This window comes from Gymnoscopelus braueri, assembly GCF_963280865.1.
Source record: "Gymnoscopelus braueri genome assembly, chromosome: 4".
Lineage (NCBI taxonomy): Eukaryota > Metazoa > Chordata > Actinopteri > Myctophiformes > Myctophidae > Gymnoscopelus > Gymnoscopelus braueri.
In genome coordinates, this window is record NC_137605.1 from 4,706,076 (window position 1) to 4,721,075 (window position 15,000).

The window sequence follows — 15,000 nt, forward strand, 5'->3', positions numbered from 1 at the left end:
AGCTAGTATGCCTGAAGAGCTGCTGTGTTACGTTCTTATCAGGCGACTCAATCAAGATAGGGTAGGCAGAATATACCTGTAGCCTATACTTTTTTTTTCATAACTATGTAATATTTATTATTGTATTGACACTATGCCGTGTCCGTGTGTACTCCAGTGTCCTGTGATGTCATGATGATGTCATGTGTGTTTTATTTTATTTTGTAGCCACGCCCAACCATCACCATGGACGCAACTGTCTGAGACTCCGAGTGTACGTCTGTTGTTCCACAGGTACGCACACAGGTACACACTGTGTGTGTGTGTGTGTGTGTGTGTGTGTGTGTGTGTGTGTGTGTGTGTGTGTGTGTGTGTGTGTGTGTGTGTGTGTGTGTGTGTGTGTGTGTGTGTGTGTGTGCGTCTTTGTCTGTGTGTGGTGTGTGTGTGTGTGTGTGTGTGTGTGTGTGTGTGTGTGTGTGTGTGTGTGTGTGTGTGTGTGTGTGTATGTGTGTGTGTGTGTGTGTATGTGTGTGTGTGTGTGTGTGTGTGTGTGTGTGTATGTGTGTGTGTGTGTGTGTATGTGTGTGTGTGTGTGTGTGTGTGTGTGGGTGTGCGTCTTTGTCTGTGTCTGTGTCTGTGTGAGACATAGAGAGACAGAGACAGACACAGAGAGCAAGAGAGAGAGAGAGAGACCTGTGGTCATGGGCACCGATTTTATTTTTTGCCGGTGGGTGCATTCCCCGTGGTGGCAGCTCGAGCCCCCGGGCACCCACAGGATCAGCGCCTGTGCCTGTGGTAACACACTCATGCACACAAAGACCAAACAAGCTCAATATGTTTTAATACCAGGAATTTCCCATGGAGTATCTCTCTCTGTCTGTCTGTCTGTCTGTCTGTCTGTCTGTCTGTCTGTCTGTCTGTCTGTCTGTCTGTCTGTCTGTCTGTCTGTCTGTCTGTCTGTCTGTCTTTTCAATTAGTTTTATTGACAGATAGCAAGTAATATAGAACACATTCTAATTGTAAACATATTAAATTGCATCATACTCATTATAAACATCATATACATATCTTGCATGTTATACTGTATTACTTATACATACATATTATGAACCTAAATATCACAGATATGCATGATTAAAACCCTTGTAAACCGCATATAGTTAGTTGACCGGGATCACCCAGGGCTCTATTCTCCTTTTTTCCCTTTACACCAAATGTCTTCTCTGAAAATAGCTGATCTATAAGCTCACAGTGTGTCGCAGTGTGATGGGGCTTTGATCTTATGTTCTGCCCCCATGTGATTTAAAATGTTTCTTGTCTCAGTTGTCATTTGTCTTTGTTAGATGTGTTGTTTCTATGCAAATGCTTTTTTTTACTCTGTACTGTATCACTTTGAAATGTGTTTCAAATGCCAAGTGCTCTACAAATACAATGTATTCAAATGAATAGAATCCACCAAGGTGGAAAGTATTGGCACTCCAAAATAAAACCGAGTTTTAGACTGGACTTAGTTAACCATTTATTTTATTCCGAAACGTTTCGGCATGTAGCCTTCATCAGAGCAAGTTAAAGACTTAATGTATTATTACTATCATTATCGTTATGGGCTTTTTTTTCTGCAAATGTTTGCTCCAGCATAGGGACGCTAGGGTTCATGTGCTCTTACACTGGGCGAAAAGAGCCAGAATCCCCAAATATCAGTTTTTTGATTCTCGCTAGAATACGGAAATTTCTGATGCATATCCTGAGTTTTGTTGATATGCAACATATCTGGGCAAATATTAACCTAATATACATCATGAAGATAATATATTGTACTAGGATATGAGCAACACTTTAATTTTGTCATGTATGTGTTCCGTAAATGACCTTAGATCATATCTGGATATATCTGTTCACAATATTCTTCTAGAATACTGATTAAGTCTATGGCATATCTGGATGTGTCAGATATTGAGTTCATATATCACTTAAAGTCATATCTTTACTCTGGAACCACTAAAGAATACAGACCATTTCCGATGCATATTGAAAGTTTTGTTGACATAAGCCATATTCATACAAATATGGATGAAATATTCATCTGCTTGTCATACACAATGTATGAATTTGACGTAACGCAGTATATAGGAATATAATGACACCCTATTTCGAGTAGAATAATGGCAATATCTGTAGCATATATCATCATCTTTTGTCATATAAAACATATTTACTACAGATATTGCCATTGGACCTGTTTTGGGTGAGATATTTAACTGATATAGATAGGTCATGAAAATGGACAGAATCTGGTGATTTATACTGGGCAAAAAGGGCCTGAATCCGAAAATATGTCATTGGATACGTCACTGGATTTTATGTAGAATACAGAACATTTCTGATACATATCCTGAGTTTATTGATATGCCATATTTGGTCAAATATGAACCCAATATACATCATGAGGACATATATTATATAAGGATACCAGCTACATCTTATTTGTGTCATCTGTGTGTTCCAAATATCACCTTATATCCTATCTGGACATATCTGAGCACAATTTTTTTTCTAGAATACGGATCAAATCTATGGCATATCTGAATGTGTCACAAATACAGTCTATGTTAAGCTCATATCACTTAAAGTCATATCTTGACTCTGGAGCCACTAGAGAATTAAGTATACCGGAATATATTGATACCCTATTTTGAGTAGAATAATGGCAATATCTGTAGCATATATCATCACCCTTTGTCATATATAACATAATACCAAAGATTTTGCCATTGGGCCTGTTTTGGGTGAGATATTTACCTGATATTGATAGGTCATGAAAATTGACAGAATCTGGTGATTTATACTGGGGAAATTGAGCCAGAATCCGAAAATATCTCATTGGCTACGTCACTGGATTTTATGTAGAATACAGAACATTTCTGATACATATCCTGAGTTTATTGATATGCCATATTTGGCCAAATATGAACCCAAGATACCTCATGAGGACATATATTATATAAGGATACCAGCTACATCTTATTTGTGTCATCTGTGTGTTCCAAATATCACCTTATATCCTATCTGGACATATCTGAGCACACTTTTTTTTCTAGAATACGGATCAAATCTATGGCATATCTGAATGTGTCACAAATACAGTCTATGTTAAGCTCATATCACTTAAAGTCATATCTTGACTCTGGAGCCACTAGAGAATTAAGTATACCGGAATATATTGATACCCTATTTTGAGTAGAATAATGGCAATATCTGTAGCATATATCATCACCCTTTGTCATAACATAATACCAAAGATGTTGCCATTGGGCCTGTTTTGGGTGAGAGTTTTACCTGATATTGATAGGTCATGAAAATGGACAGAATCTGGTAATTTTTACCAGGTGAAATCCCAAAATATTTATCCAGAAATATCATTAGATTTTCTGTAGAATACGGACCATTTCCGATACTTATCCTGAGTATCTGGTCAAATGTGAACCCAACATACATCATGAGGACATATATTATGTCAAAATACCAGCTACATCTTAATCTGGTGATTTCTATTTTCTTGATTATCTTGAGAATATGGATAATTTCTGGAACATATTTGAAGTTTTGTCGGTAGGCTCCACATTTGATAAAATATTGACTCAATATATGACTTTGGGAGGTATATAAAACCTTTTCATATGACACATATGTTATTCTTGTCATATTATGTTTTGATACAAAAATATTAAGATATTCGTATTAATTTGTGTAGAATACTGACAGTATCCATAGCATATCACTAAGTGAAAAGGTCCAGAATCCTTAACTTATAACAATGTATATTTCCTTGGATTCTCTACAGAATACGGACCAATGCTGATGCAAATGAGTTTTGTTGATATGTGCCATATGATATCTAGTCAAATATAGACCCAGTATCCTACAGAGGACATAGTATATTATACTAGGATTCCAGCTACATCTTATTTGTGTCATATATGCGTTCCAAATATGACCTTTGGTCTGGAAATGTCAGGTTATGGTAAAGACTACTCAATGTCAGGTAAATGACAAGTTGTTACACACAGCCATGATCAAATGAGAAACCTCCTCTCCTAGTTGATCTAAGCATACTGTGTACGCAGTGCATAACCCAAAGTCTGCAAATACTTTCAGTGCTCACATCCCCGGGTATGGACTAGTACTGTACTGATTACATCTATGGCATATCTTTGTGTGTCACAATTATCTTGGGTTCATATTATGTAAAATATTTAACTGATGTATAAGTTATGCAATGGGTCGAGCTCAAGAGCTTTAAGTGGATACAGTCTGTCTCACAGGTAGGGTCAAAATGGGATGGGGCTCACAGAGCCCAAGGATCCTTACCAGGGAAGCTAAGCATGCAGATCTGTTGTTTTTACCTTTCATAAACAACACAGAGGCAGCAATCTTGTACATGTCCTTATTTCTGTATGCATTGCAAATGATTCTGCTTTGCTGGTAACTGGATAAAAACAGAACATCTCTGGGTAAAGACTAAAGACCCCCAGAAAGTATGCAGTTGAATTGGCTATGGGACAGCAAGCTGTCATTATATTTAGGGAAGTCTGAATGTTGATCAAGGCATACATTGGACTCTATCAGCGTTTCTCTTGAATTTAATGGTAGGTATTAGGTAAGTGTAAGCATTCAGTTAATCATCTTGGACGTGAACGAGACCAGTGTATAATCAGTGAGTCTATGGCCCTCTCTTGGTAAGGACCATGCTAAGTGATCAAGGCCTCTAGCAAGAACATCAAAGTTCCTTGATAAGTTCCATGAGGACACTAGCTTTGTATCCTAAATAGGAGGGCTAGTGTATCTATTCTGAAATGATAGAAACTGAGAGGACAAGTAGGGATAGGCCTATATTCCTCTAGTGGGGGGAGTAATGGAACACAATCCCCAATGCAGGCCTAAACTCGGGACTGCAATGGCGAGACAGACAGACAGACAGACAGACAGACAGACAGACAGAGAGTGTGTGTAAACAAAACACATACAGTGGTTGAGTACACAGTATGATGCTTTTCAAACATACAAAATAGGTGCATGCCGCTTGTACAAGGTGTTATTTTGTTGCACAAAGTATACAGCAGCATACTGCTTTGAAATAATGACCTCGGGTCTTGAACCCAGACTCCATGATTAAAGGCTTGTATACATATGGCAAACTGTTGACTATGCAAAGGTCTTGACCTCAGCTGTCAGGTATGGTCATTGTTAAACATCTATGGGGGACTATGGAAATGGGGGAAATTATCACCCATTTAATGATAAACGCACGCACGCACACGCACACACATGCGGAATATATTAATGTAATGAAAAAACTACAATTCACATTATAGATGTGACAGAACTTGTTACAGTGTATATATCAGCCCAACATACACTTGTTTTGGGGAAAAGTGGCACAGAAAAAAATAAATAAATCCTTTTAAATAAATATGCAAATATGGGTAAAATACTTTAAAAATTGGAACAATATATGGCAACCAGATATTAAACATAATTTACTGTATTCATCAATGCCTAACACAAATAATCATGCTTGAAATAAGTAAAAAAAAACGACATCATACAACAGACATCATATATTCATTGACAGGTTATATAAGCAAATGATCAGCTGTAATGAAATCTGATTTAAACACATTTTAATGCCCAAACTAACTGAATATATTGCATATCAACAGTGAATGAATGTAGACGCCATGTTGTAGTTTCTGAAAAAAACGACACATACAGCGTGTCAATGGAAAGCACTTCCAAAATTAACTACAAGTCCCACAATGCATTGCAGACGTCTGTTGCTTTGTGGGTGCATGCCCGCCAAATTTCAGTTTGAAAAAACGAAATGCGATTGGCTGTGTGCTAAAGTGCCATGACGTTGCAGGCAGCTATTGGCTCTTGACTCATTGGAGCAGCAGTGAACCTTGAATGAACTCTGAGTGCGCGCAGTCAGTAACTCTCATGCAGGATGCAGGCTCTGTGATAGCTGAAGTGATTTAGGTTAAAACGAACTGAAATAAAGGCACTAAAAGACTGTTGGACAAGAAAGTAAGTTTCTACAAGCTGCTGATATATTTGTGGAGACTTTTGGCATGCACAGTCACAGAGGTTGGAGCAGTGAGATAATATTACAGGTAATGCACAGCTTTTATATTTTCTCATGAAAATGCAGTGGTCCTTCATGTCAAGGACCCCCAAATCCAAAATAGAGGCTATTTGGCTGCAGACCCCCTTCTGAAAATATTTGCAACCTGAGCTTGTAGATCTGCTATTTTCAAATAGCTGATGTAATAGGGTGGTTAAACTGTTTTTTTCATGCTATATTAACTAATATAGCTAGGGAACCCCCTCAGAAACCTCTGGTGGTCCCTCCCTGGACCCCACTTTGATAATCTACTGTGTATTTTTACTTAATTAAAGGCATAGGGGAAGTGATTTTCTTTGGTTAAAATAAGTGTTAAATAGCTCTATATTGTGATAGTACTCATTGCTATAGAGTGTTTGTTCAGTAACAGTGTTAAATAGCTCTATATTGTGATAGTACTCATTGCTATAGAGTGTTTGTTCAGTAACAGTGTTAAATAGCTCTATATTGTGATAGTAGCTATAGTGTTTGTTCAGTAACAGTGTTAAGTAGCTCTATATTGTGATAGTAATCATTGCTATAGAGTGTTTGTTCAGTAACAGTGTTAAATAGCTCTATATTGTGATAGTAATCATTACTATAGAGTGTTTGTTCAGTAACAGTGTTAAATAGCTCTATATTGTGATAGTACTCATTGCTATAGAGTGTTTGTTCAGTAACAGTGTTAAATAGCTCTATATTGTGATAGTAGCTATAGTGTTTGTTCAGTAACAGTGTTAAGTAGCTCTATATTGTGATAGTAATCATTGCTATAGAGTGTTTGTTCAGTAACAGTGTTAAATAGCTCTATATTGTGATAGTACTCATTGCTATAGAGTGTTTGTTCAGTAACAGTGTTAAATAGCTCTATATTGTGATAGTAGCTATAGTGTTTGTTCAGTAACAGTGTTAAGTAGCTCTATATTGTGTGACAGTAATCATTGCTATAGAGATTTTGTTCAGTAACTGTTAACCAAACCGAAATGCCGATCTACAAGCTTGTAGATCTGCTATTTTTGGCTAATGTTCCCCTCAGAAAAGGAATTCTAGGTTTCAACAGGTTAAAAAAAAAAGTTCCTATCACACAAACATGTGTTGGCCCCCCTGTAGTAACTCTGAGGACCCCCTGTTGAAGACCCCTGCTATACAGTACCAATGATTACTATCACAATATAGTACTTTAACCTTACAAATTGTTTGTTTTAACCCAAAAATATCACTTACCCTACCTTTAACCAAAATGAGCTGTCATCCAATCTCTTATGCTATTTCTTGTTTGTGTCTACCTTTTGGTGCAGAGACAGGTAATTAATAGAGATAGTAATAATCTGGGCAAATGCAAACAGTGAGAAAATAAGGCAAATACCATTACAATTGACCTTTACTAATGTAATCTAAATTATTGTAGCCTACTGTACACTGTGCCAATTGTGGCTGTGTTAAACCATCAGCAGTGAATATAATGACTCAGTACTATGAGTATATTTACACTATCAAGTGTGAATATGAATGAATAGTCTTGTCAGTGCAACTTAACAGGCATCTGTTACATTTCTGTGATGTCATGTCATAATAATTTATTTGACTGTATACAAAGATTAACGCGTTGATACACAATTTAACTCAGAGATACAAATGAACCATAAAGCCTGGTTTATACTTTGTTGCACAAGGTGCCTGTATTAAAAATGGCTGGTCTACAAGCTCACAATGTGTTGCATCACTTGTAGATCAGCTATTTTTGTGTGACACCAGCGCACACCTATGATGGGGCGTAATTGAGTCCATTTATTGGTACCATTCATACACTCTTTATTGCGTAGTCTTTACATGGGCCTGGGGGCCAGACCCAGCCCCTGGACCATCTCAATCCAAAAAAGACCCCCCAAAACATGTCAATTTTAAAAGGCAGCAGATTTTGAGAAATCATTTTACTCATTCCAAATTGGTGGGCTACTAGTATTTACAATTTTAATCCATACTTGCATTCCACTGGTGAAGGTAGCTGTACAGTATGTACTCAAATGGTCAATATCAAAATGTTTATAATCGTGAGACAGTCTGCCTTGAGTCCATATATTTAACATAATGGTGACCATTTTGAATTTAGATGACCACAGACATGTCAGTAGGCAGAGATCTCTGATCGTCTGGCTTTCCCAGACTATATTTGTTTCTAAATTATTATTGATATGTTTGACCAAGCATCCAATTATAATTAACATTATCTGCCTTCCACAGCACATAATTGCCTTGGACACCACTGTCCACTGACCTTGGTCTGGTCTTGGTTTTTAAATGCATCTGTTTGTGTGTGTGTGTGTGTGTGTGTGTGTGTGTGTGTGTGTGTGTGTGTGTGTGTGTGTGTGTGTGTGTGTGTGTGTGTGTGTGTGTGTGTGTGTGTGTGTGTGTGTGTGTGTGTGTGTGTGTGTGTGTGTGTGCGTGCGTGCGTGTGTGTGTGTGTGTGTGTGTGTGTGTGTCTGTCTTCAGCTTCCGAACGCTTCATAAGGAGGAGGTTACAACTGCTGTGATCCAGACAATAGAGGATTTCAGACATCAAAGTTGAGCCTCCACCAACTCCAAAGTAAGTTTTATATCAGGCTGTTAATCTGAGTAGTAATATGACCTTAAATTGGTTGTGATTTTAACAATTTGATGACCTGGCTTACCTGTGATCCTACTTTACTGAGGCACTACACTGTCTCTCTGCATGTATGTGATGTCTTAATATAATACACTTAGAGTTCATAACATGGTATTTGTGTTGTAATTTTCATTCACTAGGAGGCAGTGAAAAGATGGAGCTGGACGGGACCGGAGGACATAAAAAAGACGAAGACCCTTACCAGTAGGACAGATCGGGTGAGTTATTGCCCTGCTCTATTACTGTTGCATTTGATTGATCACGTGTATTATCAATTGGCTTTTTATGTAAGGGATAATTAACAGTGAGGTGGTCATTACTGAGAAATACGCTAACAGGGTGATGCAGGACTTGAATAAACACACTTGAGTGAATCAAAGATTCTCTGTCTGGTGGACATATTTTATTTCCTTCCCAAAAAGTGGATTTTACACAAAATGTGGGGGTCTGAGAGGCTTCCCACCATAGACAATAGGCTTTCAGCATCATGAAACTGCCTTTGTTTAAGCGAATATCAAAATCATACTTATGTTTACTCAAGTGTAGTGATCATACTTGCAATGGTTCCCAAACTGGGGGTCCCCAAATGATTTGGAGGGTCCCCAGATGATTACCTTAGTGAAACATTGTTTTCTCACTCGACAGTAAAGAAACCAACATACAGTAAAATTGTATACAGGGTACCTGCACATTTATAAAGTTACAATTTAAGGACTTTTAAGACCTTTTAATACCTCGATAGCCGATCTAAAATGATTAGCTTAATGTGCAACATTGTTTTCTCACTCAACAGTAAACACACCAACATACAGTGTATACAGGGTATCTGCACATTTATAAAGTTACAATTTAAGGAATTTAAGACCTTTTAATACCAAATTGGCCAAATATTATGTAAAAAATAGGCAAATATTGTGAAATCAGCCGATCTACAAGCTCACGCCTAGCAGTGCTAGGCGTTGTGAGCTTGTAGTTCGGATATTTTCACAATATTTATCTGTGGAACCGAGTCAAACTAAATGTAATGCCTACAATTCCAAGTGCTTGTCAGGGTGGGGGTCCCCAGTTCAAATATGATTATTTTGGGGGGTCAGGGCTGAAAAGTACAGTTAGACTGACACCACTGTATTAATGTCCCTACAGACCACCGTCCGTTAAATCTATAGAAGCCTCGGAGAGAGATGGCAGGTCCAGCCGGAGGACAGGTATGTTCCCACCCCCCCCCCCCCCCCACCTCTGAAATGCCTCTGTTTGTGAAATAACATAACACTTTTGTATCATGTTATGCTGAAAATATCAGTGCCCATACCCTAGGTGGGGTTGGCGAAAGGGCCTCTCTGTGTGGAGTTTGCATGTTCTCCCCGTGTCTCCTAGGGTAGATACCCTCACAAAAACATGCAGTAATCCTGGTCACTATACTGCCTCCCCCTGGCCAGGGGCGCCTGATGGAGGGGAAAGGAACTGGTTGGAATAACGTGTTCCTTCCACGCGCTACGTCCAACCAGGGAAACTTTCCCCTGTCAGGTGATAAGAAGGTCAGTTGGCTCTCATGCATTGAAGGAGGCATGAGCTCGGCCCTGGCCTCCCTAGGTTGGCAGAGGGAAGGTAGTGCCCAGGATTACATAGACAATTGGCACTGGGTGTAAAAAATGGGGTTACAAAATCGTGGGATAAACATTTTAGGAAAAAAATAATATTATGCTTAATGAGGGGTATCTTAAAAGTGTGATTTTCCACAGCTTCCGTACTGCTCACAATGAGGTGGTGACCCAGGCTGTGATGCAGGCTATTCACGACTCAGAGCCCCAGTGGACCACCAGCCTAGTCAGAAGTAAGTCTGATATCACGTTAATTTGGGGACTTATGTCCTTAAATTGCTTGTAATTTTAACAATTGGATGACCTGCTGCTTACCTGTGATCGTGAGGTATTTTCTATGTATGCGTTACCTTGCTTACTGCAAGTCGCTCTGGATAAAAAGCGTCTGCTAAATACCTACATTGTAGATTAGTGTTGATTTGACACTGTTAAAGATAACAGATGGCACACTAACCATCTAATATTGCAAAATGTTATATTGTTGTTTTTGTTAAAAAGGTAAGTTTTCTATTCAAATGGTAATTTCTATAGTGTTTGCTAAATAACAGGGGTCTCTTCTTGCTCTCAAATAAACAGAAAATAAATGTTCATCAGGAGAGTACCCCTATTTTTTTGCCAGTTTACATTTTGTCTGCTCATTTCTTTGAGCAGACAAAATGTAAACTATCTGTGATCACTATCCTTTTGAGATGCCTTACTATAATACATTTAGAGTTCATAACTTGGTATTTGTGTTGTAATTTTCATTCACTAGGAGCCTGCAACAGGGCTTATGAGAACATCAAAGCCGCTCAGAAGATGGAACTGGATAAAGACCCTTACCAGCAGGAAAGATCGGGTGAGTTATTGCCCTGCTCTATTACTGTTGCATTTTATTGATCACGTGAATTATCAATTACCTTTTTTATGTAAGGGATATAACAGTGAGGTGGTAATTACTGAGAAATACACTGGAGGAGACAAAGCAGAGGGGTCATACAGTCCAAATGTTTATAGCTTGGGTTGTGTAGCTGCCATAATATAGCTCTGGTCCAGAGCTATATTAGTAGTAAAAAATAAACAATATACTAGTTTCACTACTCGCCAAAACAAAAACATGGGTTTCTGATCTTAAAGGTAGGGTAAGTGATATTTTTTGGTTAAAACTAAAAGTATTTTGTTAAAAGGTTAAAATACTATATTCTGATAGTAATCATTGCTATAGAGTGTTTTTTCAGTAACAGATGTCTCCCTGTCTCTCCAGCTCTTTAATAAACAGAAAATACATTTTTCGGTAGGTGTCAAAATCTCAGCCAATCAGGAGAAAGTACACATTTTTTAGCTTAATTTGTATAGTGTTCCAGTTCCAATTTTGTCTGCTCATTTCTTAGTGTCATCACTTCCATTTCACATTTCACTTGTTTAATCTGTATCCTAATCTGTATCCTGATTGAGTTCTCTGTCCTGGTTGGATAAAATTGAACTGAAACGAAAATGTATTTTCTGTTTAATAAAGAGGTGGAGAGACAAGGAGACTCCTGTTACTGAACAAACACTCTATAGCAATGAGTACTATCACAATATAGAGCTATTTAACACTTATTTTAACCAAAGCAAATCACTTACCCTACCTTTAAGCCTATTCTACAGATCTGTCATAGCATTTTTTTATTGTCCAGTCCAGATCGGTGGCACACTTGAGTGAATCAAAGCTCTTCTGTCAGGACGTTTTATTTCCTGGCCAAAAAGTGCATTTTACACAAAAGGTGGGGTTATAAAAGGCTTCCCACCATAGACAATAGGCTTTCAGCATCATAAAACTGCCTTGTTTCAGTGAATATCAAAATCATACTTAGGTTTTCTCAAGTGTAGTGATCCTACTCTCAATGGTTCCCAAACTGGGGGTCGGGGACCTTTTAATTACTTTAGTGCAACATTGTTTTCTCATTCGACAGTAAACAAACCAACATACTGTTTAACGCAGGGGTCTTCAACGTTTTCAGGCCAAGCTGAGAGAGAGTTGAAGCAGGGACCCCCTCTATATTGTATAAAATTGTGTTTCAGATAAACTTTTGCTGATCTTTTTTCTGGCTAAAGTTCTCCTCAGAAAAGGGATGCTAGGGTTCAAGTGGTTAATGTAAAAAAAAAAAATCATATCAAACAAAGATTTGGCGGACCCCCTGTAGTAACTCTGAGGACGTCCTCAAGTTGTGAGTTTGTAGATCAGCTATTTTCACAACATTTATCTGTGGAACCGTGTCAACTAAATGTAATGCCTCAACTCCTAAAATTCCAAGTGCTTGTCAGGGTGGGGGGTCCCCAGTTCAAATATTATGAAGGGGGGTCACAGCCTGAAAAGCTTGGGAGCCCTTGTCATAATGTACACCTGTTCATTTTACAGTCAATGGAAAATGCACTGTTCCTGGTCCAGAGGTTAGCGAGAACTTTCTAATGCTCGGGACTAGAGCTAGCCATAATATAACCCTCATACTGTATTTACTTATTTAGTTTTGTTGATCGCTTTAAAAGTCTAACCTCCTCTTCTCATCTGTTACACAGCTTTTCAAGAAACGGGTCAAGATTGGGCAGAAGGGAGGAGAGAGAGAGGACTTGGACTACCTCAGTGGTGCGGACGCAAACTTTGTCGAGAGTGATGAAGACAAGACTGCCTTTAAAATAACTTCACCAAAGTGGCGCGCCGGACGGCTGTCCAAAATAATGGCTTCATGTCAAACTGCCCTGGATGAAAACCGAAGGAAGTGTGTGGAGCCGAAGTCCAACCGTGTTCGCACAAACTACGAACTCTTCACCAGACAAACCCCCCTGCTGCAGAGGGCAAGCATCACTATCTGCAGGAGAGTGAGAAGGAAGAAGGCGACACTGGAGTGTAAAGCCTTTTAGTTATACACTAATCCACGGAGCGCTGCCCTGTAGGTAGCGCGCCATTGCTGCGGTGTCAGACTCAGTCAGCAGCTGTTGCGGTTCTGTCCGTCTGTTGACGTTACTCTTTACCTGCTTGGTTTAATTACTAAATAACTATACATCTTTGTAAAGTTAGTGTTAGTAAAAGTTAGTAAAAGTTAGTAAAAAGCAGGTAAAAGACTCAAGAGTAACGTCAGTGACTGCAGCTGACTGACACCGAGTCTGACACCGCAGCAATGGCTGCGCCACCTACAGGGCAGCGCTCTGTGGATTTGTGTATAGGCTACTGGACTCCTAAGCTTTTGGAAGGGAGTATAAATGGTTCCAGTTCAGTTTACTTTGTTTGATTGGCTTAGCGGCAGATTTGGACTGGAAACACGTGAAGGTGTCATTATGTTTCTGGTTCAAATCTGATGCTGAGCCAATCAAACAAAGCTATGGGGAACTGAACTGGAACACGAAACATTTATGCACCCTTTCAAAAGCTTCGGAGTACAGTTGTGCACAGTTAACGGTGGTGTGTGTGGATGTTTTTATTTTAATACTGTTTTTAGGAGTACAGTTGTGAACAGTTTAGGGTAGTGTGTGTGTGTGTGTGTGTGTGTGTGTGTGGATGTTTATTTTAATATTTTTTTAGCATCACTCACACCCCGTTCCGTTTAAAAAGTCAGTTCAGTTCTCCAGAGACTTCTGCCCAATCTTGACCCGTCGTTCCTACCTTGTTCCTAGTTGTGTGGAGAGGGAGTTTGGAAGTGCGTGTGTGGAGAGAGGGAGAGTTTGAGGTGTGTGTGTGGAGAAGAGTTTTGAGGTGTGTGTGTGTTTTGGAGGTCTTGGCCCCAGCTCTGTTAAAAAATAAATATTGCTCATTTGAAAGTGATTTTTTGTTGTCATTTTTAGCTTAATATTTATCTTCAAAGTAGATCGGCCATGGTTACAGGCCGTATCAATACAATAACCTGACATAATATGCAAGTGGTGTTTGGACTTCAAATATGGTTACAGGTCGTATCAATACAATATCCTGACATAATATGCAAGTGATGTTTGGACTTCAAATATGGTTACAGGTCGTATCGATACAATATCCTGACATAAAATGCAAGTGGTGTTAGGACTTCAAATATGGTTCCAGGTCGTATCGATACAATATCCTGACATAAAATGCAAGTGGTGTTTGGACTTCAAATATGGTTACAGGTCATATCGATATAATATCCTGACATAAAATGCAAGTGGTGTTTGGACTTCAAATATGGTTACAGGTCGTACTTCAAATATGGTTACAGGTCGTATCGATACAATATCCTGACATAAAATGCAAGTGGTGTTTGGACTTCAAATATGGTTACAGGTCGTACTTCAAATATGGTTACAGGTCGTATCGATACAATATCCTGACATAAAATGAAAGTGGTGTTTGGACTTCAAATATGGTTACAGATCGTATCAATGCAATATCCTGACATAAGCTGCAACTGGTGTTTGGACTTCAAATATGGATAGTGGTCATATCTTGACATTGGATATGAGTAACTAATCATCTCCACATATGACAGCTGTCCATTTCTGATGAGATATTTTAGACACTGATTAGAATTATTTCCCGAATATGGCATGTGGTAATATACAGTATCTGGGATGATACACTCCATATTCTATCAAGAATAAAAGTGGTCCCACATCCGTAGTTGATATGCTCCGACCATGAAATATATTTC

At 38.7% G+C, this 15,000-nt stretch overlaps 1 protein-coding gene across 1 annotated transcript in view; it reads left to right on the forward strand.

Moving 5' to 3' along the window:
• Positions 1-15,000, forward strand: part of efna3b (ephrin-A3b) — a gene marked incomplete at its 3' end in the record, with an annotated part of 116,770 nt that overhangs the window by 96,870 nt on the left and 4,900 nt on the right. Inside the window, exon 3 of the mRNA XM_080426398.1 lies at positions 208-273. Coding sequence (XP_080282524.1) covers positions 208-273 — 66 coding nt within the window. The remainder of the gene's footprint in view (positions 1-207; positions 274-15,000) is intronic.